This window comes from Rhea americana, unplaced genomic scaffold, assembly GCF_003343005.1.
Source record: "Rhea americana isolate MKP2758 unplaced genomic scaffold, rheAme1 scaffold_129, whole genome shotgun sequence".
In the NCBI taxonomy this organism is placed as follows: Eukaryota; Metazoa; Chordata; class Aves; order Rheiformes; family Rheidae; genus Rhea; species Rhea americana.
The window spans coordinates 2,283,684-2,309,187 of record NW_028185361.1 but is presented as its reverse complement, the minus strand read 5'-3'; the positions used below and the strand labels follow the sequence as shown (position 1 = coordinate 2,309,187).

The 25,504-nt window shown below is 37.9% G+C and overlaps 1 protein-coding gene across 4 annotated transcripts in view; it reads left to right on the top strand.

The window, feature by feature from the left end:
• Positions 1-1,238: 1,238 nt before the first annotated feature.
• The window catches only part of CCDC171 (coiled-coil domain containing 171), a 161,770-nt gene continuing 137,504 nt past the window's right edge, over positions 1,239-25,504 (top strand). For 3 of the 4 annotated variants that reach the window (XM_085326234.1, XM_085326235.1, XM_085326237.1), the window contains exons 1-6: positions 1,239-1,371; positions 2,948-3,126; positions 10,861-10,999; positions 12,707-12,881; positions 15,396-15,586; positions 20,857-21,003. In XM_085326234.1, the coding sequence (XP_085182360.1) occupies positions 3,080-3,126; positions 10,861-10,999; positions 12,707-12,881; positions 15,396-15,586; positions 20,857-21,003 (699 nt within the window). In that variant the 5' untranslated portion in view covers positions 1,239-1,371; positions 2,948-3,079. Of the gene's footprint in view, positions 1,372-2,947; positions 3,127-10,860; positions 11,000-12,706; positions 12,882-15,395; positions 15,587-20,856; positions 21,004-25,504 lie in introns of those variants that run through there. The other variant, XM_085326236.1, reaches the window with a different exon arrangement.

Here is a 25,504-nt window from a genome sequence, read left to right as displayed (position 1 = left end):
CGAGGGCGAGGGCGAGGTGGGCCTCTCTCGGGCGGCGGCGGCGGCCCCGGCCCCTGCCGTGCGGCCTGCGCGCTGGGCCGGCTCCTGGAGGCGGCGGCGGCGGCGGCCTCGGCAGCTGTAACGGCCGGAGGCGCAGGGCTGCCGCTGGCGGTGAAGTTCCCCCAAGCAGGGAGCGGGAGTRTCGTGGGTTTTGAGACGCGAGGGTTTTCAGGTGGCTTTTTGTTTGCTTGCTTCTCCCCCCGCTTTATTTTATTTTTGGTGATGGCGCTCGGGTGTGGATGGTGCGGTGCTCTGAGCGCTCATTCAGCCTGACAGCTCTGCGGGCTCTTCCCTTTAGCTAGAAGCGTGCCGTCGTGTTAAACTTTGCTTAGGCTCCGGATATACCCTCTGAACCGTTAATAACAACACCGGCTTAAACGAAGGATACTTCTCATGTCCTCTGTAACTGTTCTGAAAGGACAGTATAACTTTGATTATAGCTTGCGTAAAATTTAAGGTTTGCATTTGTAAAAATCCTGTGATATTTTGGGGAAAAATAACACTGGCTGTACATTTTATAACTGCTAGTGTGAAAGTGTTACTTATACTTGATTTTTACCACAGTTCAAAGCGGTGAGTTTTAAGACCATGATTAGGTTTATTTTATATTGGGAAGTCTCGCTGGTTTTAGTAAAGTATGTTAAGAACCTCATGAAAAGAGTATGTCACACCCTTTGTAGGAAGCCCAGATTAAATACCTAGTTACTTAGCAAGTGAAGACTTCTGTTACCGTTTATTTTAATTTTATAGGATTTTCACAAGCTGTTCCTTGGCATCTGAAAACCTCGTTTTCCAACAGTGGAATAAGATTCTTGTTTTGAGTGGTTGTTGCTAATAAGATAGTTATTATTACCCATTTGACAAGGAAATGTTGCAGATTGAAGACCCATTCAAAAGTAGTATTCCGACAGAATTTTCTTTAGATTTTTTTTTCTTTGCATGACTTAAGAGCAATTTCAGAAACTTTTCAAACTGTACAGTGGTGTGAATGTGAGAGTATGTTTTGGTTATGTTTTCATAAACATTTCATTTCAAGATTTTTCACTCAAGGTATTCATTGTTAGATAGAGTCAGTGGATTCTGTTCTTGAAGGGAGGCTTTCTGACCAAGGAAGTCTTACTTATAGCTATATATAGATGTACATGTATGTATGTGTGTGTGTGTATATGTATATATATATATTTTTTTCCCCACAGTTCGTTATGAGTGTTGAAGTAGGATGCCGTGATTTGTGTTAGAGCCCAGTAATCAGCCTACTTATCTTTCAGTGAACACTGATCAGCAGTTTAGGAGGGCTCCATTCACAGGGCAGTCATAGTCAACCACTTGAAGGTAACTGGTTAATGATTATAAGGCCTATCACAAATATAGTACAGAATTACCCGTAGTTGTTTGAGTTGTTTATCTAGATTGATAAAATTTCTGAACTAGTTTCCTAAGGAATATGGAGACTATGGGAAGAAGGACTGTGTATTCATTAAGTATCCTTGAGAGATGCTCTATATTTCCCAGCTAAAGCTTAAAAAGTCTGTGTGTCAGGATTGTATTTCAGTCTCCGTATCTTCTAAAGCTGGAGTTGTTTTCTCATTACTAAGGATTTAACAGACCTTAACATGTCTGGTAGTTGTGCCACAAACATGTCTATACTTCCAAAATGAGATCTTTTCTCAGGTGAGATGGAAACTATGTAGCTTTTCTTTAGAACAGGAGTAATTTTGTCAGTGACAGTTGTATGGTAGTTGCATGTTTTGGGACTTACAAACATATGTATCAAGATGAATTCTGATTGTGATTAAAATCAGAAATTTTGCATTTAGATATCCTGGGGGAACTGGAGGAAACTATTCTACTGTGCTTTTGTTCTTGTGTTACTCCACTTGATTTTGCCGATGCTTGGAGTAACTTTGAGTATTTGAGAATAAAACAGTATGATAAAAATATTTAATATAAAGCAGTATGAGAAAGAAAAGATGGACATACTTTATTATGCTTTTGTATGAAGAAAAGTTACAGAATTATTCTGGCTGCATGTTCTCAAGCATAAATGCACTTTCTGATGGGGAGTTTTTTTAAAAAAACTCTAGAATTAACAGTTTCACCTTATAGTTAATATACTACACCAAGCACTTCAATGTTCAGTCAGACAGAAATAAATTTTGGCAAACRTGTAACGGCAAGCTTGAGATAATAAAGATGGCCTCCAGGCTAAGTTCTTGTTTTGCTCCTTAGACTGGAAGTCCATCTGATGTGAAGTTTAAAAGCAAGGCTTCATAACTTATTAATCTCGCTGCTGAATATAACCTACTCTTCATGAGGCCTTTTTAAGGCAAATACGCTATTCATATTTATCTCTTTTTTTCAGTGATACTGAATGAGCGATTTTTTTTCTGAAAGTTCAGTTTAATACTGCTGTATATCCCCAAATATACTAAATATGGCATAAAAATATTTTCAAATAGAAGATGCCAGGTTTGTGCAACAGTCAGGAGACTTGGTATGTTAAAAGATATCATGCAGGAAGGCTTGAATATTGACCTGCTTTTTTTTAAAAAAAAAAAACACAGTACATGCATATATCTCCACTTAAAATTATGGAATTTATGGAATCTATTCTCTTAGGATGGGAGTGATTTACATAGTATAATATTTTGTATTTACATTCTTCTGAAGACTCTGGCAGTGGATATTTTCAAGTTGTATTTTTTCTGTTTTCACCTACGTTATTCAAGCCTAGAGGACTGAACCCATAAGAGCAGATTCTCTCTGTCAACTAAGACTGACACTGAATTACAGTTGATGGTCATTGTCCACATGACTTCCTAGTAACACTGTTTAGTGACTGTGAGTATTAACAGATGATTCTTTTACTTTGTTGCCAAGTAAACTAAAGCATGTCTCTGTATTGCAGGTTTCAATATGTTTTTATGATACGGAAAAGAAAAATTTTTGAAGCTTCCCAATTCCCATAAAAGTATTTATAGTAGAAGATTATGTTCATTTTCCTGAGTTTATAAACTTGAAAAGCTGCATATTGGACATCATGAGTTTGTCCTCTCCAGAGATCTACACTACCCCTGAAGTTAAATGGTGAGCTCCAATTTCTTGTTTAAAAGTCTAATAATTTGGTTAATCTTTTTCTATTTTGTTTGAGAGAGCTCTGAAATAATGTAATTCAGAATGAAGAAGAGCCAGAGAAGTAATAAATGCATAAAAGCTGTGTCATGTTAGCATGATTATTTAAGAATAGCGCAGCTAACAGAGGCAGCCAACAGATGCAGCAGTTTGTGCAGCACTGTCTTGGCTCTGCCTTGAACTTATGGGGCCTGTGTTGGACAGGGTCTGCTGACCCTTGTGGAACGAGGGGACTAGAGTGTGACTCTGCTAACAGGTAAGGGGAGCTGGACAAGGACAACTGCAGGTAGCCTTAGGCTCTCCTGAAAGAAGCCTCAGCAATTATCCCCCACTGTAGCTGGGTGCAGCTACTGCTAACAAGCAGTCTGCCTTGCCCCTGAATAGAGGGAGCTGGGGTTTTTGACACAGGTAGCCCTCCTTTAGGGTGGATCAAGTACCCTCTGGGTTGGTAGTAAAAAGAGGTCTGTTTAAGAGCCAGGGCTGCAGTGCAGCTCCCAGAGCACAGCCAACAGAGGCAGCAGTTTGCGCAGCAGTTTGCACAGTTAGGTACATAGAGGACATCTTCTTCCAGCACCAACAGCACCCACTCTTGCTAACGTGGTTGTAACTCGCCGTAAAGCTTATTTGCCAGTTGCTGTGGGAACTGCTGCATCAGCTGTGTCGGAAGCATCAACCCAGACAGAGCCTCTTGTAGCAGATGCTGCCTTACAGGTCCCAGCAGGGAGTGCTTGGAGCTTCTCCAGAAGGCCTGGACTGATGGTCCGCCCTCCTGCAAGAGGTGTGCTGTTGTTGAGGATTTCTGTGGTCGAGTCAAAGAATTGTGGGATGAGGTCAGCAGACTGTGAAACATGGGAGACAGTGAGCAGGAGATAGACAGGGCGTCCTCAGAGACCATGCTGCTCCCGGATTCCCAATCCCCTGCAGCACRGGAGTTGCTGGAGAACTCTGTGAAGTGTGAAATAGTTCAGCACAGCACTGTCCAAGAAGGCTGGAAGCTAGTTGCTTCTCAAGCAAAAAGAAGAAAGGCCCCTAATCCTCCTGTAGACCTGGAGTTACAGTTGAAGAACAGGTTTAGTGCACTCTAGGATGAGGACAACCCAGACCTGGCCTCAAGGGAAGCAACTGGGCTACCCAAGCCTGTGCCTTGCGTGACCACTCGGAAGAGGTGAGGAGTGGTTGTAGTTAGTGGGTGATTCCATGCTGTGGGGGATGGAGGCGCCTATCTGCTGACCTGACCCTCCTCTGGAGAGATTTGCTGCCTGCTGGGGGCGAGGATACGAGATGTGCCTGAAAGGCTGCCAAGGCTTCTCCGTTCCTCAGACTACTACCCTCTGCTGCTCTTTCACRTGGCTGCTGACGATGCAGAGAGCAAACTAGAGACAGTCAGGGAAGACTTCAAGGCTTTTGGCACAGTGGTCAAGGGTCTGGGAGCCCAGGTGGTCTTCTCATCGGTCCTGCCCATTAGGGAGAGGTATGGGAGGAGGAGTAGGAAGATTTTCCAAATCAACACCTGGCTACACCACTGGTGTTGGCAACAGGGTTTTGGATTCTATGACCATGGAACATGGTTTGAAGACCAACAACTAGTGGGGAGAGATGGGATTCACCTCACAAAGTGGGGTACGTTTGCCTTTGCAAACAGGGTGTCCAGCCTAGTAAAGAGGGCTTTAAACTAGGTAGGAGGAGGGGGGGGGTGTCATACAGGCAGGGTAGACAACAAAATACAAGTTGGATTGGGGGGCCTCCGACAGGTGCATGCAGCTGGGGGTGTGCATTCAGGACATGGCTGTGGGCGACCCCYGTACACCCTTCCTGGGAAACCTGCAGGCATGTGACCACCTCTCTGAAATGCCTGTACACCAATGCATGCGGCATGGGGAACAAACAGGAGGAACTGGAGATCTGTGTGCGGTCGCAGGGCCATGATCTCATTGCAGTCACAGAGACATGGTGGGATAGCTCACATGACTGGAATGCTGCCATGGATGGCTATGTGCTTTTCAGGAGAGACAGGCCAAGGAGGCAAGGTGGTGGAGTTGCTCTTTATGTGAGAGACCAACTGGAATGCATCGAGCTCTGCCTAGGTGGGGAGGAGGAGGAAGCAGTTGAGAGCTTATGGGTAAAGATCAAAAGGCAGGCTAGCATGGGGGACACTTGTGGGTGTCTACTACAGGCCACCTGACCAGGAAGAGAAAGTTGATGAGGCCTTCTATAGACAGCTGGGGGTAGCCTCACGATCACAGGTCCTGGTTCTCATGGGGGACTTCAACCACCCTGACATCTGCTGGAGGGACAACACAGCAAGGCACAAACAGTCCAGGAGGATCCTGCAATGCATTGGGGCTAACTTCTTGTCACGGATGGTGGAGGAGCCTAAAAGGAAGGGTGTCCTGCTGAACCTTGTCCTTACCAACAGAGAGGGACCAGTTAGAGATGTGAAGGTTGGGGGCACCCTTGGCTGCAGTGACCACGAGATGGTGGAGTTGAGGAGGATAGGATTAGAGACCTTCTGGGCAGGCTAGACATCCACAAATCCATGGGTCCGGATGAGATGCACCCACGGGTACTGAGGGAGCTGGTGGATATTATTACCAGGCCGCTCTCCATCATCTTTGAAAGGTCCTGGAGACCTGGAGAGGTGCCTGAGGACTGGAAGAAAGCCAATATCACTCCAGTCTTCAAGAAGGGCAAGAAGGAGGACCCAGGCATCTATAGGCCAGTCAGCCTCACCTTCATCCCTGGAAAGGTGATGGAACAGCTCATTCTGGATGTCATCTGCAGACATATGGAGAAAAGCAGGTGATCAAGAGTAGCCAGCATGGATTCACCAAGGGGAAACCCTGCTTAACCAACCTGATAGCCTTCTGTGATGGAGTGACTGTCTGGGTAGATGAGGAGAGAGCAGTGGACATTGTGTACCTTGACTTCAGCAAGGCTTTTGACACTGTCTCCCAGAACATCCTCCTAGATAAGCTCAGGAAATGTGGGTTAGACAGGTGGGCTGGGAGGTGGATTGAGAAGTGGCTGAAAGGCAGAGCTCAGAGGGTTGTAATCAGTAGCGTGGATTCTAGCTGGAGGCCTGTGGCTGGTGGAGTCCCCCAGGGATCAATACTGGGTCCCATCTTGTTCAACTTTTTCATCAATGACCTGAATGAGGGGACAGAGTGCATCCTCAGCAAGTTGGCTGATGCTACCAAGCTGGGAGGAGTGGCTGATACAGGTGAGGGCTGTGCTGCCATTCAGAGAGACCTGGACAGGCTGGAGAGTTGGGCGGAGAGGAACCTCCTGAGGTTCAACAAAGACAACTGCAGAGTCCTGCACCTAGCAAAAAATAACCCTAGGCACCAGTACAGGTTGGGGACTGACCTTCTGGAAAGCAGCTCTGCAGAGAAGGACCTGGGAGTGCTGCTGGATGACAAATTGACCATGAGCCAGCAATGTGCCTTTTTGGCCAGGAAGGCCAATGGTCTCCTGGGGTGCCTTAGGAAGAGTGTTGCCAGCAGGTCAAGAGAGGTGATCCTGCCCCTCTACTCAGCCCTGGAGAGGCCTCACCTCGAGCACTGTGTCCAGTTGTGGGCTCCCCAGTGCAACAGAGACATGGAGCTACTGGAGAGAGTCCACTGTGGGGCTACGAGGATGATCAGAGGGCTGGAGCACCTGCCCTGTGAGGAACGGCTGCGAGAGCTGGGCCTCTCTAGCCTGGGGAAGAGAAGCCTGAGGGGGGATCTGATCAATGTGTACAAGTACCTGAAGGGAGGGTGTCAAGGGGACGGGGACAAACTCTGTTCAGTTGTCCCATGTGACAGGACAAGAGGCAACGGGCAGAAATTGAAGCACAGGAAGTTYTGCCTGAACCTGAGGGGGAATTTCTTCCCTGTGAGAGTGACAGAGCACTGGCACAGGTTGCCCAGAGAGATTGTGGAGTCTCTTTCTCTGGAGATCTTCAAGGCCCGCCTGGATGCAACCCTGTCCAACATGCTCTAGGTGACCCTGGTTGAGCAGGGAGGTTGGACTAGATAATCTCCGGAGGTCCCTTCCAGCCTTACTGATTCTATGATTCTGTGATTTAAGAAGATTTACTAGAAGGCATACATAATAGGCATCAGACGTACAAGTATTCTCATATAATTGTGAAAGGCAATTGTTAAAAGATACAGTCTAGAGATAAAGGGAGTGGCTGTATACAATTAGGAAACTTACCTTGAGTTCCGGAGAGTTTTCCTACCTAAGTTGGGATGTAGAAGTCAGCTTCTCTGTATACACACATGTGCACACACAGAGAATAAGTTTCTGTAGTTGTTAGAGCAAAGAAATATATACTAAAGGACTTGGAAAATATTTTCAGTGGATATTGCATGTTGAATATATGAGTGTGGAAGGGGAAGTTCAGCTCTTTTCCTCTTTTGATTTACTGCAATATACTTGTATTTCTTTTGGAACACGTAATTTAAATGAAATGCCCTGTCCCATCAGATTTGCTAATGTAGTCCAAGGAAGGTAGGATGGAAAGCTTCAGTTAAGTTTTTCTAGTCTTGCATGTGTATTTTATTTTGTACAATTAATATGCATCAGATCTTTGGCACAATTAAAGTAGACTAATTCATTCTGCTTGCCTTGTTGTGAGAGCTGTTTTTCACTATTTAAGACTAATTATACAAAGCTCCCAGTTACTTAGGAAGGAACAGCAAAATTTCATAAATGTAAACTTTGGTTAGGACATCTGACTGCAGGCCATTTCCTCAGCTGTGGAAGTTTAGAAAACCTCACTGACAGATAATAAACAAAAGTATTACAAAATTACTTTTTCTCTCAGGTCTGGGAAAAAAAGCTGGTAAAAGCCTTTTTCTTTAATGTTCTATATCCAGTGTAATTAACTGACTTGTGAAGTAAATGCCAGTTTAAGTTTTTTGACTTACGAAATATTCATTCTGCAGTGTAGAACTTACTGGCTGTTTCACCTGCTTTTATGTTTTCCTGGAGAATCTTAAAAATGCTATGAAAGATAGCTTAGATAAAAGCTGTAGTAAATAAAAGATGTATATTAAAAAAAAGATTATCGATTATTAATGTGGAAGAGCAGAAATACAAAGCTTTCTCTGAATTCCCTTTAGAGTGCAGATCATAGGTACTATAAAACTTTCCAGGGACTATATGTAGTTTTGTATTTCAGTTATGTTTCTGTTAGCTTCAGTTATGCCTATAACACTCTTACATGTGAATATCATATGAATGCGAATGTGGAGGGAATAAGCTCCTTCAACAGGTAGTATGAAGTTTTCATAAGGTACTATATGTGCTCAAGGCCTTGCAGAGATTGAAGAAAATGTTCTCACAGAGGTAAGAAATCATAAGGCCAATCTGCACTTTAATTAAAAATATTTGAGTAGATATTTAAGTAAGTTAGATAATTTAATGGTTAATATTGAGGGATACTAATGGTTTAATATAAGGCTATGCTAAGAATAAATGTAGGTTTATTTTGTTTTACAGTTTAAATTATTAAGTAATATGAGTTCAGAAGTTTGGCAGAAAATACTATTTTAAAAAGGAGCTTTAAAAAGGAGACAGTTTTATTGTGTAGATGTCTAAATTGTGTTAGGCTTTTTTCTTTGATAATTAATAAAATGGTTGCATGGAATAGTTTTCTTCAAAGCTGTTCAATGTACGAATTCTTAATTTACCTGAAGATTTAAAAGTAACTTTATTTACTATACAAGAAGTGTTAATTTCCTGGCTTACATGCAGTGTGCTTTGCATGAAAGAAGTCTTAAATATCAGATTTACAGGAAGAATTAATAAAACCATTATTCTTTCTGTAAACCTCACTTCTTTGTCCTATCCTTCTCCCTGAAGACTTACAGTTGGTTTCATTTTGTGTTCTCTCTCTCGCTCTCTCTTTTTTTTTTTTTTTTTTTTTTTTTTTTTTTTTTATTTTTTTTTTTTTTTTTTTTTTTTTTTTTTTTTTTTTTTTTTTGAGACAGGTTCTTCTTGCATTATATCTGAATAAGATGACTTGCCTTTCTTTCACCTCTGTTTCCTCAGACATTTTAAAAAAAGAAGAAAGGCCTTTTATGTAGTGTCCACAAATGAGCTTTTACACAGTTCCAGCAGCTCTGGCTGTTCTGATCTTTCTTATTTCTCACTTGACCTGCCTCCCTGTCTTCTTAGTGCTTTAGTGAAGAAGTGTATAAATTAATGGTATTCAGCTTGCTTGGAAATCTTGTTGCTATTTTTTTGCCCTTAAAATCGTGATGGTTTCCTTTGGCTGTGGCTCTCACAGTAACCCTGAAAGCTAGTGATGTGGCTGTGGTTTTCTTGTGGTTCATGCAAATTTTAATGTTCATTGGCTACTACAATTAAATAAAATAAATATGTGTTAAGTACATGCCAATCTGTGGAACAATTATCAATGACATACAGTTATTCTGATCTCATATGGTGAAATTTGCCTTGTTTTTAAACTAGACAATATTTAATACATCATAATATTTTGGGACGACTACCAAAAACTTAATTTCTTCTATTGTTACTAGTAATGTCTTTAAAGGCAATACTTAAAAATGTAAATTATTATTCCCCTTCTCACAACATTCTTACCCCCCCCTTTTCTTTTTGCTAGTCAACTTGTATGAGAAAAATATATCATTAAGTAGAGCTCTCAATCATGGAAAAATACTAATGATGTCTGTCCACTAACCTAAGGATGAAGTCATCACTTTTGATTTATAAAAACCAAACCATTAAATCCTAATAGATTTGGTTGCTTTTCTAATTAATATTTACGGCTTCTTGTAGACCAAGATGAGCTCTTAGCATTTTTAGCTTTGTATGCAATGGTGCCAATTTTATGATTAATTTAATCATGCTTCTCTTTCAAATGTAATTTTTATTTTGTTGTCCTGGCAACTTATTTTTTGTGTGGAGCAGGTAACTATTACAGCCAGCCTTGCTTATGTAAGATGCCACAAAAACTGATTTTTAGGTCTGAAAGATATAAGGTTGTTGAACTCATTTGTTTTATAGTAGTTGAATATGTATCATTTTGCATTGTGTATAAAAGTTTGTTATGAGTATTGTAATAGTTTGTAGAACTCAAGGGCTYATCCATCTAAATACTGAGTAGTATCAATTTTAAATGAAATTCTCAAGGAAATGAAGTTCTTAAGTATTTAGAGCATTAGACCTTTATTGTGCTTGTAAGCAACTGCTTCTGTTTAATTTACATGTATGTGTCTTTGGAAAAAGAAAAATTGGAAAGGTGAGGCTATTTCCAAATATATATATTTATTGCAAGATAGAGGAGGTTTTGAGATAGTAGTACATTGTAAAGTCCTGCTGTAGGAGACAGTTAAGAGATTTGTTTGTCCTTTTCATTTATGTCATTGGAATGATTTTTGCAGCATTCCAAAAGTTTATTGAATTAATAATAAAGACAATGGGCAGGTGGGAGGAAGACCACGATGTATTTAAGTTAACTGTGTATCTGTTTCAAGTGTATGGTGCTATGTATCTTGCATGATATGCAATTCTATAAAACCTCTTTTAAATACAATAGTGTGATGACTGCATGGAACAATTTTATTTAAGTGAACGTTTGAATTTTTGGCTCATAATTTGAGCATTGAAATAAATGAGCATTAAACTATATAAGGAATATTTATGTTGTTTGAAAACATTTATATTTTGCAGCTTACACAGTACCAAGAGTGAGTCACGATTATTACAAAGTAGCAATGAATCAGAATTGGACATTGCTGAAGATCTGAGAAGGAAACTCCATCAAGCTAAAAAAGAAAAATTAGACATAACCATTAAACACAATCAGGACGTAAGTAGTTTTTTTGTTCTCTATAATTATTCTTGGAATAAATGTAATTTTTTTCTCATTAAAGTAATGATTCCAGGTGGTACATTAAATATAGTTTAATGGTCTTGCGAATTCTCAACTTGGGCAAATTTGCAAATTTTCAAAATCTTATTTTTTGACTAAAATATATAGAATACAAAAATGATGATTTATTTGTTGGTAAATTTGTACTTCTAATGAGAACGTCCCTTGCAGGGAGACATAACTTGTACTTTTCCTGCATTACAAGATTTTTCTTGGTGATACAGCAACAAACTAGTACTGAATTGTGGTAATAAAAAACTAGTTTATTAATTTTTTCTTTAACAGAAATATCAGCTTTTCACTAGTGCATATATAGGGAAAGRTGAGCACTGAATAGAGAAGAAGGGGTAATCAGCTTTGAATTTGTTGCTACTAGGAACACTTTCCACAACTGTTCATTACAATCTGACAGCTGATGTTCTAATTTGAACTGAATTGATGTGGAAGAATTATTACTACTAATCTGCTCCTGACAGTCTGCTGGGGGGCAGTTGATGCAAGTGCTCCTTCATCTGTTTTGGGCAAAATCAGCAAATAAACTAAGATTGCTGTTCCAAGCCCATTTATTTTTAGGGAGAAAGTCCACATTAAGATATTCCTTCGTTTACTTTTGCACTTTCATGCTGCAGTTAATTCCTTTCTCTGGTCCTGGTCAACTGCCAGGCTCTTCTACAAAAAAGATACCTGGAATTATCTGGATTTAAAGAAACTCTTAAATTGAGAATTTGTAAGCACAGTATGCACAGCAAAGATCACTTGCAGTGCCATGTAGGTATAGTGATTTGCACCACAAAATTAAGTTACATTTTAAGTAGCTGAATTACTTGCTACTCTGTTCCTTTCCCTCTGCACTTACTGTATAGTTCCTGACTATAGGATGTGCTCAAGTTATCAACGCTCAGTGCTATCAAAGTTAAGGGGGTACTCTGTAGTATATTGCATTCTAAAGAAATTTGTATTTTTTTTATCCACCTTCCTTCTTGAAGTAACTTGAAATTGATTTTCTGGACCCATGTTGGTTTTTTTTTTGCTGGCAGTGATGAGGCTGTTACCCTTCATTTAATCAAAGTCATTCTACAGAGCATTTTCATTATAATTTGTCTATTTTTGCCTGTAAAATTTAGTGGCATTCTGTTTATTTCCAGAATGCCTTTATTAGAGTTGTTTTTATGTTCAGTTATATGTTGGTCAGTTATTGGTCGGTTATTATGCTGGTCTGATAGTGTAGCTTCCTGACATGACTATTTTTTTTAGTGTTCAGTTTAAATAAAGCTAACAGAAAAATGCTTGTTGGACACGATGATTGAGTCACTACAGCTTTTACTTTGACATGCAAAAGAGAACAATATTATGACTATTCATATTTTTGTAAGGCAATATGTTTTTGGAAAAAGAAGATGATTTTTAGCTGAACTTGATCTAAAAATATGACTAGTTGACAAAAACAACAATAAATCACTCAGAACACACATAGATATGCATTGTCACTTTCAGGGCTCTAAATATTTTAAGTTCAAATGGAAGAAGATGACACAAAATTCAGAGTAACTTTTGAAAATATTCTGTAGTTGTATTTCTGTAATGTTACGTTTTCTTAAGGACTTTTGTTGCCAGTTCTGTGGAACAAAAATTTTTTTTTTGCAGCTGTCCAGCTATGAAAGCCAGATTGCCAAATTACGGTCTGAAGTTGAGAAAGGAGAGGCTGTTCGACAAAGCCTGGAGTATGAACTGGCAATTGCCAGAAAAGATGCTGGTCTGAAAAGATACGCTGCAGAAGAAAAATTAAGTGATGCAAACAAACGACTTCAGCAACTGCAAGGTATGTTTCCAAAGAGCAAACATGGAACAATGGCTGAGTCTATTCCAAGTCAGGAAGACAGCAGAGATACAGTGACTTAATTAAATTTTCTAGTTATTGCTGTTTTTCTTCGGTTTCGTTAGTCTTTCCCATGTCTGATCCATCTGTTTTGGTAAACTATTATCCGTACTGTCCCATGTGATAATTAAATTAAGCTGCTAAACCTATCAGCYTGTTTTTGTTTTGCTCCTTCCCTTTCACTGCTACTCAGCTCTTCTTTTGTACCCACCTTCATTTTATCAAGTTTCACTCCTGTCTTTGTACAGGATGAAATCATAGTGGTTGTCTCTGCATCCTGGTCATTGCTCTTTCTAGCAGTTCTTTTTACTTTTTTATGCCAAGAAAAAAAAATCCATTTCTGTTGATTTTGACCTGTCTGTTACTTTTTTGCACTCTAACAACTTTTTCCAGCAATTCTGATCATGCTGCTTCTCTCTCTCATCTTTTCAAAGTTTCAAGCACCTTTCAGTGCTCATGTCCAGTTCACTTCCTTCTCATCCTCCTCCTTGTTCCTTTTCTTAAAGGTAATGGAATATTTATGTTTTGGTAACTCCACAACACACACACTCTGTGAAAGGAAACATGATGGTAGTATGTGGAAGGAGAGGTTTTTACCTAACCATCTTTTTTTCCCGAATTCAGACTTCCTTGATCCTCAACAGAGAATGGACAGATTTCTGGTCCTTACAAGGAAGTGATAGGTATTCTTAATTATCTAAGCAAGTGTAATCCCTTTTTAATCCAATATAGAAAATAAATTTATGAATTTACTGACCTTCTATGTTCCATGAACATTTTAGTTATGTATACAGATCTCATTCTTTCAAGGAGAACTTGGAAGCTTTAAAAAAGTTAAAGTACCAGATGTTTCTAAGATAATTAGAAAGTTGAATATTTAACTGCTTGGGAAAACTCAAAAATGAAGTAAAACATTCTTACAAATGGCAGAAGAAAAAAAAGATTTTTTTCCTTTGGAAATTCCTTTACTATTGCAAGTTGAAGACTTTAACTGTTCATTTAGAGGAAAGCTGTCTTTTTTGTTTGTGCATGATCATTCTGTTTGCTTGCCAGTTTCTAAATGTTCTTTGAGAGTGTCTACTTTAGAAGTGAATAGTGCCTCTTTGTGTATTTGAAAATGCCAGATACTTAAAATCTTGCTTTGTGGTTTACTTTATGATTTAGAAAACTAATTGACTGCTGAAAGTCAAATCGTTATGACATTGCTTCTTGTTTTTTGCAGTTAGTGACTTCCTGCTCTATTTTTTTCTTTTTTTCTTTTTTCTTTTTTCTTTTTTTTCTTTTCTCCTGGTTGTTTGGAGCCTCTTCAGCTCGTTTGGTGCTTGAATGTGACCAGTATTTGACTGCTTGGACAGAAAGGCCCATTTGTGGCTTGCTGTCCTCTTCTGTATTTCCTGTATATTTTTCTGCTCAGCTCAGCGGGGGTTGATGTTCTGCCATGTGATAGTCTTTTCCTGTTGTTCTGTCCATTGGTTATCTATCACATTTTGATGTGTTTCTTGTTTTACCCTTCTTAGATTGAGATGAAATTACAGAAAGCTGCAAGAAATTGAAATAAGAGTACATTAGGAAGTGGTGATCATTTAAATATTAGTGTAGCTTGTTGTATACAGCAAAATGAGAAATTTATACAGAGTAGCTTCATCTGAAAGCCAGTTTGTAGAATGAAATCACTCAGTCAATGTACATTACATAATAGCCACATATAATGAAGATTTCAGCAGTATTTGTGGCTTTCACAAAAGACTACACACTGTCTTCCCTAGCTCAGGACATTTGCTGTACTGAAGTTTTAATTTCTTTAAGCAGCAGTAATTTAACTTAGAAAAGCTAAGACTTTGCATACTAGCATAAGCTGTCTTATGATCTCCTGTAGTTCTTCTAATTGCACAGGCTACCTGTACCGTAATTTAAAACGAACTCATTGCTGTAATACATGTGAAATGTCCACGCATGCTTGCAGATCTGCATGCTTATGCTTGGAAAACCTGAACTTCCTTGTTCTCCCCCAAAGTTTTGAATAGGCCAGGGTGTTTTGTTCTAAAAGTTATAATAAGAGTTTAGGGTATCTTGTGGTAGTGATCTTATTTCCTTCAGAAATCTGTATGAATGTTTTCGGGAGTTCAAATTTTAGGATGTAAGAGAATGTTTACTCACTTGACATACAGAACTTTAGAGAGCTGTGAAATACCAGGGATAGTAACAGGAGCAGAAGACAGTATGAACTGCAGTTTTAAGGAAGAACAATGGAAAATTTGGTAGAGATTTTACAATCCAGATGCATTCAGTTCAGTTCTTTCTTTTGAACAGTAAGTAACTTTCTTAATGTTAAGAAATCTTGATGTTCTRTTGTACCATAGAATATCACAAAATACAGAAGAACTAACACTCACTATGCAATTTTTTGAAAAATTCGGCAGTGATGCTTGTTTCTTTCTCTTCTTCCTTAAATAATAGTATTGAATGAAAATCTTCAGCAGAAAGTGGCAGAGACTGAGAAAATGTTTCATGTTGCTCAGCAGAAATGGAAAGAACAGCAGCAAAGACTTGCAAGTGACTTAGATGAGAAGGATGATATTCTCAAGACCTGTAATAATGAATATGAATTACTGCTTAAGGAAAGAGTCAAACTAGAAGGTGTTTTGCAGGTATGATACCTTATAATTGGGAAGATGAATTGCATGAGATGATGTCTGGAACATTTTTGGTGAGAAAAAGTATGGTGGACGGGGTTTTTCTTGGTCTGAGGAAAAAATGCCCAAAATAGAGAAATGTTGCAGAATGTCTATAAAGAGTATACTTTCATGAAGTTGTACTATTTCAGTCTTTCTTGCTTTGATGGAATGTTTTTTTGCTGTTTTTCATGATAGCAAGTTCCCAGTGCACATTGGTGGTGCGTTGTGTTTGCACTGCTGTGCAAAGCTGAGTTAGTAAGATCAGACAAGCAGAAGACCTAGCCTCTAAATTGCTTTTCCTCTTTTCTCCCCACTCTAACATGCTGTAGCTTCTGAAACTGAAAATCATTTATGTAATATCACATCTGTCAGGCAACCCAAACTGAGGTAATGGAATTTCCATCAATGTTGTGAGTGTTACCCACTCCATGTTCCATGTGAAAGATATGATGGCTTAAAACTTCATTGATTTCTGTTCTTTCAGTAGACTTAGTGCAGATGGAAAGAATGACTGTTACTGGAATTTCTGTTATTTAATTAGAAAAGAAACATGCTCCCTGTTAAGAGGAGACTATATAATCTATTCCATAGTTTGGGTTGTATCGCTCGCTCGCTCTCTTTCGCTCGCTCRCTCTCTTTTCCCTTTGCCCTCTCCCTTTGCCTCTTTCCTGATATTTCAGCCAGACAGAACTTCTGGGATTATGACAGTAGACTTTACTATTTTAGATGAGTTGGGGGTTACTGTTGTCTTCCTTCTAAACAGCTGTCTTCTCGGAGGCAGGGAAGGCCTAGTAGTCATGCTGATGCGGTCCTGGAAATATGCTCATTCAACAGTCATTCTGCATTCTGCCTACTTCTTAAATATTTAATTTTGCTTGCTGTTGATCTCAGCTGGATTTGAATTAACTGCTAATAGATTAATTAATTTGCACATTCAAGTTTAGTTCTAGGCTGAACAAATGAAAACTCAAGTTACTCTGTCAGTTTTACCCTCCTCCCTCTGCCCTGAACCTTGGATAATCTGGAATTCCATTTGGGAGTGTGTAGTTCTTTTTTGTTTGTTTGTTTTTAACAGTACCAAACTGTATTTACCTAGCAAATATTTCATAAATTCACGATGTAAATACATATTTTAGTACAATTTTTTTATCTACTCGCCTTTTAAGATATGTTGAGGATGCTTGTGGGGTATTGTTTTCAGAAAATAGGGTATCTACAAAGTTGATGTGAAGAATTAATGAACAATCCTTTTTTTAAAGGAACACCCAATATTACATAATCCCTGTATTACATAGTCCCCTGATTTTTTTAATTAGTTATGTTGAATTTTGCCTAGATTTTTAAAACATAACAATTCTTGAAGAGGCATTTTTGTGTTTTGTACTGTGTATATACTCCCAATTCTTTTATGTTTTTGTTTGTCCAAAACAAATTGCTTTCAACTTGAATCTTGGTTAAATTCTGTGCTGTATCTTTAGCAGAATCTCTTAGAGAATAAGATCAGAGAGGGTTCCCTACTTGTCTGTATTTCCAGAGTACTCTCTCTCCAACTATTTGAAGGTAGCACCTGAAAAAAAGGTGGAATAATGAGACATAAGGTAGAAATTAGATAGCATGCTAGATACCCACATGCTTATGCTTGTACCACAAAAGGAATTGCACTGTATTGTTATCTCCATGCCTAGGAGTCCTGGTGGTAGAGCTAGGACCCCGCTGTGCTGGGTTTTCTTCAAATCATGGGCAAAAGGGAAATCTCTGTGGCAAAGGCAATCCACTTCCAAAAAAACCTCTAACCAGATAAATATGAGAAAACAGGAGGATAGGCAGTAGTTTGTGTTCAGGCAAGAGTTACAAAAGAAGAAAGAATGACTTGAGATGGAGGTGCAGACTTGAGGTAAGGTTTCCTAGAATAAAGTATGTAGTGTGGTCTGTCCCTGCCAGGACTTCTTGGGGAACAAAGGTGAAATGCTGTAGAAGCTCTCCCTCTGAAAGTTCATGATTATTGGCAGATACTTTGAAGGAACAGTTTTGAGAAGCATAAAAGAATAGTTTAACAAAGAAAGCAAGCCAAGGAGAATGAGAAGATTTTACAGAAAAACTTGAGTTGATTGACAGATGACCCTCCAAAATCTTTCTCAGACTGACAGAGATATATGATTCAGTTTTTTTTCAGTCTTATGTTCACAAAAGGTGTATTAGTTACAGGCTGTGAAGAAACCTAGCTTTAGATATGTTCTTTATTTTTCTTCCTTTCTTTCTTTTTCTTTTTTTTTTTCTTTTTAAGGAAAGCATTGCCAGGTAATGAAGAGTGAAGTGTTGGCTCTGAGACCTGTCTAAAAGCAGACTGGGTTGGACTGAAGAGGGTTTCAAGTGGACTTACCATCAGTTCTGTTCAGTGTTTTGAAGAAGCCATGTTCAGTGACTTTTAATGCTAGAAAGAGAGGTAGAAAAGATCAATATTAGGGAGGTACATTGTCTCAAGTGAAGTTTAGCGTAAGATCATGACTAGAGTATTGTTTGAGACATTGTATTCTCTACCAATGGGTGTATATGCAGAAGTAAAGGTCATCTGCAGAGACAAATGTGAAATACATGTCAAATCTTAATCTGGTTTCAGCAGRAAAAAGATTCTCTTTCCCACTTTGCTTTATTTTGTATCTGTTCCCATGCCAGTCACTCCAGTTATAAATTATGAATGTAGCTAAAAAAAAAATCAGCAAATGCAGAATATGTAAATGTTAAAAATGCCCTTACATGCCTTAGTTGCTACTTGGAAGTTGGGTATGATAAAATTTTAAATTTTACCTGATTTAAATTGRGCAGATAAATACCTGAAAGGTCTGTGTTTGTAAAAGACTGGAACACTTACGTGTTCCAGTCTTTTGAGTTGTGTATTTACAGGCCTCTCTTAAATACTTTTACAGCTATTCTGACTATGAAAAGAAAGCTACATACAGTTGATTTAATTTGGTCTTAATATGTACACAGAAATGAGATTCTAAGCAAGTATGCAAATCTTAGTTAGAAAAGCTGCATTTCAGGAACTGTAATTCTGAACTTGGCTATGACAGTCCTGAATTGCATACAGAAACGAAATCAGCTTAATTTACAGTCTCTGGGAGAGAAGAAAGTAATCCTCTCAGCTTTCCAACAGGTTCTGTAGTGTGCTGTCTTGCGTGTACTTAGCATGGCATCTGCTTCATAAGCGAAGAAAGTATGAGTATAGTAAGAGCAACAGCGTCACCTTGTGGTTGGCCAAGAGATAATAATCCTTCCCAGAAATAATCCAGATCTCTTTCTTAAACTACTTGTGAAGTTCTTGTTTATGCACTTTGAAAAAAATCAGTTGTCTTTTTCATAAAGAGACATAAAGAATGAGTGTGCTTTGTGACATGCAGGTATATAACTTTTTTGTCTTTTGCAAAGTGAAAAGTGTTTTTCTTTGTATCTTTTAAGTGCGGGTGATCACTGGAATAATACGCAGTTTTGTGTTGGATAGGAATCTGAAAAGTTCTGAGTCTCCTGTTAGATTCTGAAATTGTACAATTCCAGTTGAGTTTCGTAACAAACTTGATGTGTTTAGGTCAATTTTAGTCTAGCTAATGTTATCTACATTTCCACTATAAAGTATTTTTAAGTCTTGGCGAAGTATTTTCCATCCACCTGAGTGTTATTTCATCAATAAAGCTTTTTCTCACTGTACTTTTGTTAATGTCAGGAAAATGCACCCAAAGAGATAAATATCTCTGTGTTTTTAGTGTAGTGTGAATTGTTATATATTTCTGTATGAATAGTTAAATTATTGTTTTTAGCATGATAGTGGGAAGAAACCTGAGTATTGATATTACTGGAGCAGATATTAGGGGATTAGTGTACGTTATTTTTGAAGTATTGGAATTAGCTTCAGATTCCGGTTTTTCCTTCATGTGTTTTTCGCACATATCGCTTGCTTTTATTTCAGAAGATATGAATAAAATCATGCCACAATGCCTCTGCATGAAAGAAAAGAGAAAATAGACTTAGATTTCTTTGATCTTCATTTATCAATATGGTACTGCTAGACTTCAATCTTCCAAAGAATCATTCTGTATGAATAATTCATTTTCTTTTCTTCCTCCTTCCTGCTCTAGCTATGCCTAATGATTCATAATTTTGAGGAGCAAGAACATGTGACATAAGATTAATAACAGAATTTGTAGACCAACTGAATAGTTCTGGTTTATTTTCTTGCAGTGATGGTGAATAAGAATAATTGAACAGGAGGACTTAGTGTAATCTTTCTCTTTTTTTGCACAGAAAGCCATTTTAACAAATTAGGTTTTTGAAGGTCCTTGAAATAAATCACTGGATTTATAGCTTGTTTCTGGAGCTAGTTATAGAAAAACTTATTCATGTCCACTAAACCAAAGCTATTTTTGGCACCTCTGGGATCTTCCCACTTAAGTATGTGCAAGGCTGCTGGGGATTCATTATGTGGCTACTTCCCTCTCAGTCCAGGATGGTGTTCTTATGCGTGAGCTTGTATAGCTGTAACTCCACAGAACTGCTGAGTCTAGCAGTGTTAACAATTATCCCAGTTGTAGCTTGGTTCAGATTTCAAACATGGAAATTGGAGATAGGGAACAGCTTCATTATTTTATGGTACTGACTTCTTCATATTTTACCTATATAATTTTCTAAAATTGGTTTCTAGACAGAATAAAGTTTATCTTAGAACAACAAAAATGAGGATTATTTAGTTTACAGCAATAACCATTTATAAAAAAGTCTGACTCAATTCCAAGTTCCAATAATTAAAACCAAAATCAAATAGAACATCCTGTCCATATTTATTCTTTCATCAGATTTACTTAACACTTTCCCTCTACATCATCGTTATTTAGCTGGGAGGAAAAAAGAGATGGGCAGAGCAGCTTGCTCTAAACTATACAGGGGTAACAGGGTAAGGTGTTTTTTTTGTTTTTGTTTTTGTTTTTGTTTTTTGGTGGAGAATTGACTGTTTTTTAGAAAGACTGCAGAAGATTGTACTCATGGTGATTTTAAGCAAGCATATTTTATTTGATGGCAGATGAAGAGCGTGTACGCTGTTGGGTAAATGGTTTTGGTAACAAGTGCTAACTTGTTAGGTTCTAGTAACCTCTTCTCATGCAGTCTCCATTCAAATTGTATTCCTCCTTTAATCTCCTTTAGTATAATACTCTATCTCAGTACAAATATTCTCTTCAATCTTTTTTTTTTCCTAGGAGCAGAATAACACACTGCAAAATATGCACAAGAAAATGAAAGATATGGAACTGAAACATAATGACTGTTCTGAACTCCTGAGACGACAGGCCAGTGAGCTTGAATACTGCACTGAAAGAGAGGAACGACTTAAAAAAGAAATTGAAGTAAGATTTTTTTTTTTATTAAACTCTGAAATTCTGTGTTTGAGCAATTTCATTTCTAAAGGAAAAAGAAAAGCCTCATAGGCTGCAAGTTTGATTTACTGTATTCACTGATATTGAACATCCATTTTGTAGAATAGGCTGAGGAGGTCAATGACATTAACTTTGTGTATCTGATTTGAGGCTGGGATTTGAACAGTAAATGGGAAGAGGCTTGTGAGAGCACAAAGACAAGGCTAACCTCAGTACAACTTTTTCATTAAGAAATCCGCAAATTCTGTGTAACCACTTAATTTTTCTATCTTGCTAGATTTTTGGCTTAAGAGAACATCTGAACATAACTCTGTTTTGAACAGGTTTCTAAAATTAAAAAATTTGTCGAAGAAAATCTTTTGGAGCTGAGAAGGGTACCAAGTAGTGTGCTAGGAGGCAGAAATTAAATACTGGAAGACCACAATGGAGTTTTGCAGTCTATTCCAACATAGACTTAAATGTTAAAGGTGGTTTTATTTTGCTTGTCTGTTAAGTGACACGTGTTGTTGAGAAGTTTCAGATTTTGCAGATTAGCATCTTGTACCAAATGAATATATTTTACAAAACTAATACATACAGTTCTCTCCTCTGTTTCAACATTTTGCTTACCTGCTAGGTAGATTTATAGTAGGATTTGTAGTAACTTTGTTACCTGAACATACAGTTTGGACTGAGGCTTTCTTGGTAGAGTATTTGTCACTGTGGGAAAGCCGAGTGACTGGATGGTTTTATCCTGATGTAACTTTTCTACCAGCAGAATCTTTAAATGTTTTCTGTAACCAATTTTGAAGAATGAGCATATGCAGGGTGTTCAGAGTCTTTAGAGGAATAAGAGACATACAGTCTTCAGCTGTGTCTGCTCTCTATTGTTTTTCCTTTAAAGACAAAAAAGTGTTTAAAGCATTGATTGCTAGACTACATTAAAGGCAAAGTACAAAAGAAAATTCCTACAGGGAAGATCAAAGCTTATCAACTGAAAAGTACCCATTTATTGACCAACAAGATAGATCTCTTTGAGGACACAAATGTCTACAGGAAATCTATTCTCAGATACTGTGAGCTGGACATACTGGCCTAGACAGAATTGCCCTCAGTTAGGAAGTACTGTGTACTGTTAAGTTCCAATAACCCTTTTAAAAACAAAGATTTTTGCTTCCAAATATTTACAAAGAGACTTTTCTTTGGGCTCCCTGGCTTTACAGATATCAACATCCATCTCTAGACTTAGAAAGGAAGAGATTGTTTCCTCAGAAACAGAAAAAACTGTTTGCCCAGGCCATGGTTTTAATCAGAGAATACTACCTTACTAAGCACAATCAGCTAAGATATTTTCATTGTTGCTTAATTTTTATTGGAATTTTTAAAATGCTTATGGTAGTCTAGTGAGAAAACAACACACTCAAACTGCATAAAAAGGCCTTATGCTACTTGTAAATGTATCTGCTTAGGTAATGATTAAAGAAAGTTTGTAACAAAAAGCTTTGCATACAAAGTTTATACAAGTTAGCAAAAGTCCCTGTGATTTTTAAAAAAACAAAACAAGCAAGTCATCTTAAATCAAACTAGCATATGCTTTAGTCAGCTAGCATCATGCTGTACCATTGCAAAGGTTAGCTGAATGCATGTAATGCCTGAAAGGGTCTTCAATGCTCACTCCTTTTGTACTTGAAGTCAGAGAAATTAATGAGCCTCTAAGAATTCCATTGTTCTTTAGGAAGCACAGGCACTAGATATTTTGAGCTTTTAGTGTTGCTTGCTCTATATTTTGGATTGAAAGTGTGAAGTGTTGTCACAGGGTTTGTAACAACAGCATTATCTGCCTGGTACAAGATACTGCTACTCTGCATGTCCATTTGTAGAACAAAGTTTTTCTGTCTTTTCTGTGGTTATGAAAGGCTGCCCCTTCAGAATGACGTGGGTTCTGAAGTCCAAAATTCAAGTTCATAACATGCATTTTAAGCTAGGTTCTCTTGCCGGTAATCCTTACCCCAAACCCTTATTCCAAAACTTACATATGCAGGAGCAACTTAGTATTAACAGAGCTTGAAATCTAGATCACTTCCAAAACCTATCTGGGGATTAATAAGCTTGTCATTTTCTTCCTCTCTTATCTTCTGGAATTTGATAATGAAAAGGTATTGTCTGTTCTTCCTGCTAAAATGAAGTAGAAAGACCTGAAAAAGAGAGACTAGGTAACTTATTCTTCACCTCCATAGCCTGGTTGTTGAAGCTTTCTTTTGGGAGACTGGAGAGGAAGGAATTGAACGCGTATGTGAGAACAGATTGATTGGATAAAGGAGAGAGTCTAATAACAGTCTTCTCTTCTGGCTGTGTTTTAAAGAAAGGATTATGCGCTCAGTTTTCCAAGGGGCCTGCTGCATCCCAAGAAGACAGAAGTGCTTCTGTGAAGCCTGGAGATGGTTAGGATTTAGACACATTGTCATCGACAGAATTTCCTCCCCTCTACCTTAAGCAGTTGCCTCCTTAGCATACTAGCTTCCCCAGATCATATTCTTAGTTGTCAGATGCTTCCCACACATTGTGGAAGGAACAGTAAAGGAGGACACTAAAATCTAGGCAGTAGTTTTCAGTGTGTGGCAAGATACTGAAGTCTTCTGTGGTTCTGTCCGTACTGGGTTAGTCTCACTTAGTTCTGTGCTGTTCCAGAAAACTCTAAATGTAAAGGAACAACTATTACCAGTGTAAGAAAAGAGTTATGTAAAATTCTTACAGCAACTCGGGTGTTGTAAGATGTTATGCCCATGACATCAGATTTTGAGATAGATTTCAGATATCAGGTATCAGATTTTGAGTTATATTTCCATCCAGATATAGAAGACTTAAATTAGTAGACTCCAGAAGGAAGATGTGAGTTCATTTTTTATGAATTAGCCCTATATTTTTTTATCATTCTTCATGGAATATTTAGTGTATAGAATGAAATTCCTTTTTCCTAGAAAAAGGATTACATTCATTGAATGAATTAATCACAAGAGAACAACTGGTGTTAATACAAGAGTAATTTCTTATTTCAGTATCTATGTAGACTGCCTGCTTTAGTGAACTTTTAGTTAGATAGTGTGCAAGTTCTTTATGATGACAGTGATCTTCTTAAGGTGATTTGTAGGGAATGTATATAATTTTAATTAAAAAAGCAGTTACATTTTTTGCTTTATTGACAGACAATGAAGGTGAAGTTTTTTGGAGTTCACAAAGCCATTCCTTTGCTACCCTCTGCTGGACATAAGGGAGAAGTTCATGAGAAAATACTGGCATTTTAGTGATGAATAGCAAAGATAAATTTAGAATCTTTTTCTTTAGTACTTTAGCACTTCTACTATAAATTAAAGAGTTACATATAATAGATCATATTGTAAAGATATAAAGGGGGGAAAGTCTCTTTTTTTAAATAACACTTGTTTTATGCTTCAATCATTATTCTGAATGTGATTCAAAACACTCTTCTTTGTAAGGCATGGCAGAGTACGTTTTTAGTCTCTTGRATTAGAAATGAAGAGAGAATAATAGCAAGTTTGTGTACGTTCTTCAGTTGAAAGAGAACTATTGCTATAGTAACTACTCTCTTAGTTTTCTACCTTGCAGTAATGTCAGTGTGACATACCTTTACATGGGCATGGAACCCTTTTGAAGTAGAACACACTGGTAATAGAAAAAATTAAAATGGAAACCTTTTCCCTATTCTGCTTCTTTTGCGTAAGACTCAGTAGTCATACAAGTTCCTAGTATTTTTGTTTAGTAATAAACTCACTGTATGCTTTTACTTACAAACGTCATTATTTCCTGGAACTGCTGTCTCTTATTTTAGTCCTGTGCTTCATTGCTGTGTAAAGATGATTTCTTGGGAAACACGAAGTAGTTTGTATATTGAATTAGTGTTTCTTGTGATGTGTCTGGATGCCAAAAGGCTGGATGGGAAAGCTGTTGGATGAACAGAGGAGAAGGGGGGAATGTGTTTTTAACATGAGAAACAGAATTACTAGTTCATAAACTTCAAAATCTTTGTCTTGTTTACAGATAGATGTAGTGATTTTCTATTGTTTGTTTTATGTGGTTGAGGCTGCCAAGTCTTCATAAACTGAAGCTCAAAGTCTCTGAAGATTTTTAAACCCTTCTCATAATACCTGAAAAATGTCCCCAAACTTGTTCCATTATATTTCTGAGACTTTAAGCAGATTGCCATTTAAAGACCATTTCCTTAGCTTTCATGATGTTCTTTTTCTCCTCACCATTGCCTCTGAGGTACTTTTCTTGGCCTGCTAAATGTATCATCTTGCATTAACTTTGTAATGCTGCTATCATGTGAAGAAAACTTACTGTCTTTGAATGATGGCTCATGTCTGTGTTTAGGTTAGGTGTATGTACATGAAATAAATTAAGGCTGTGTGTGTAATAAATTTCTCACTATATGTACATGGCAGTACATAAGGTAATGTAAATCAAAAAATTGTCA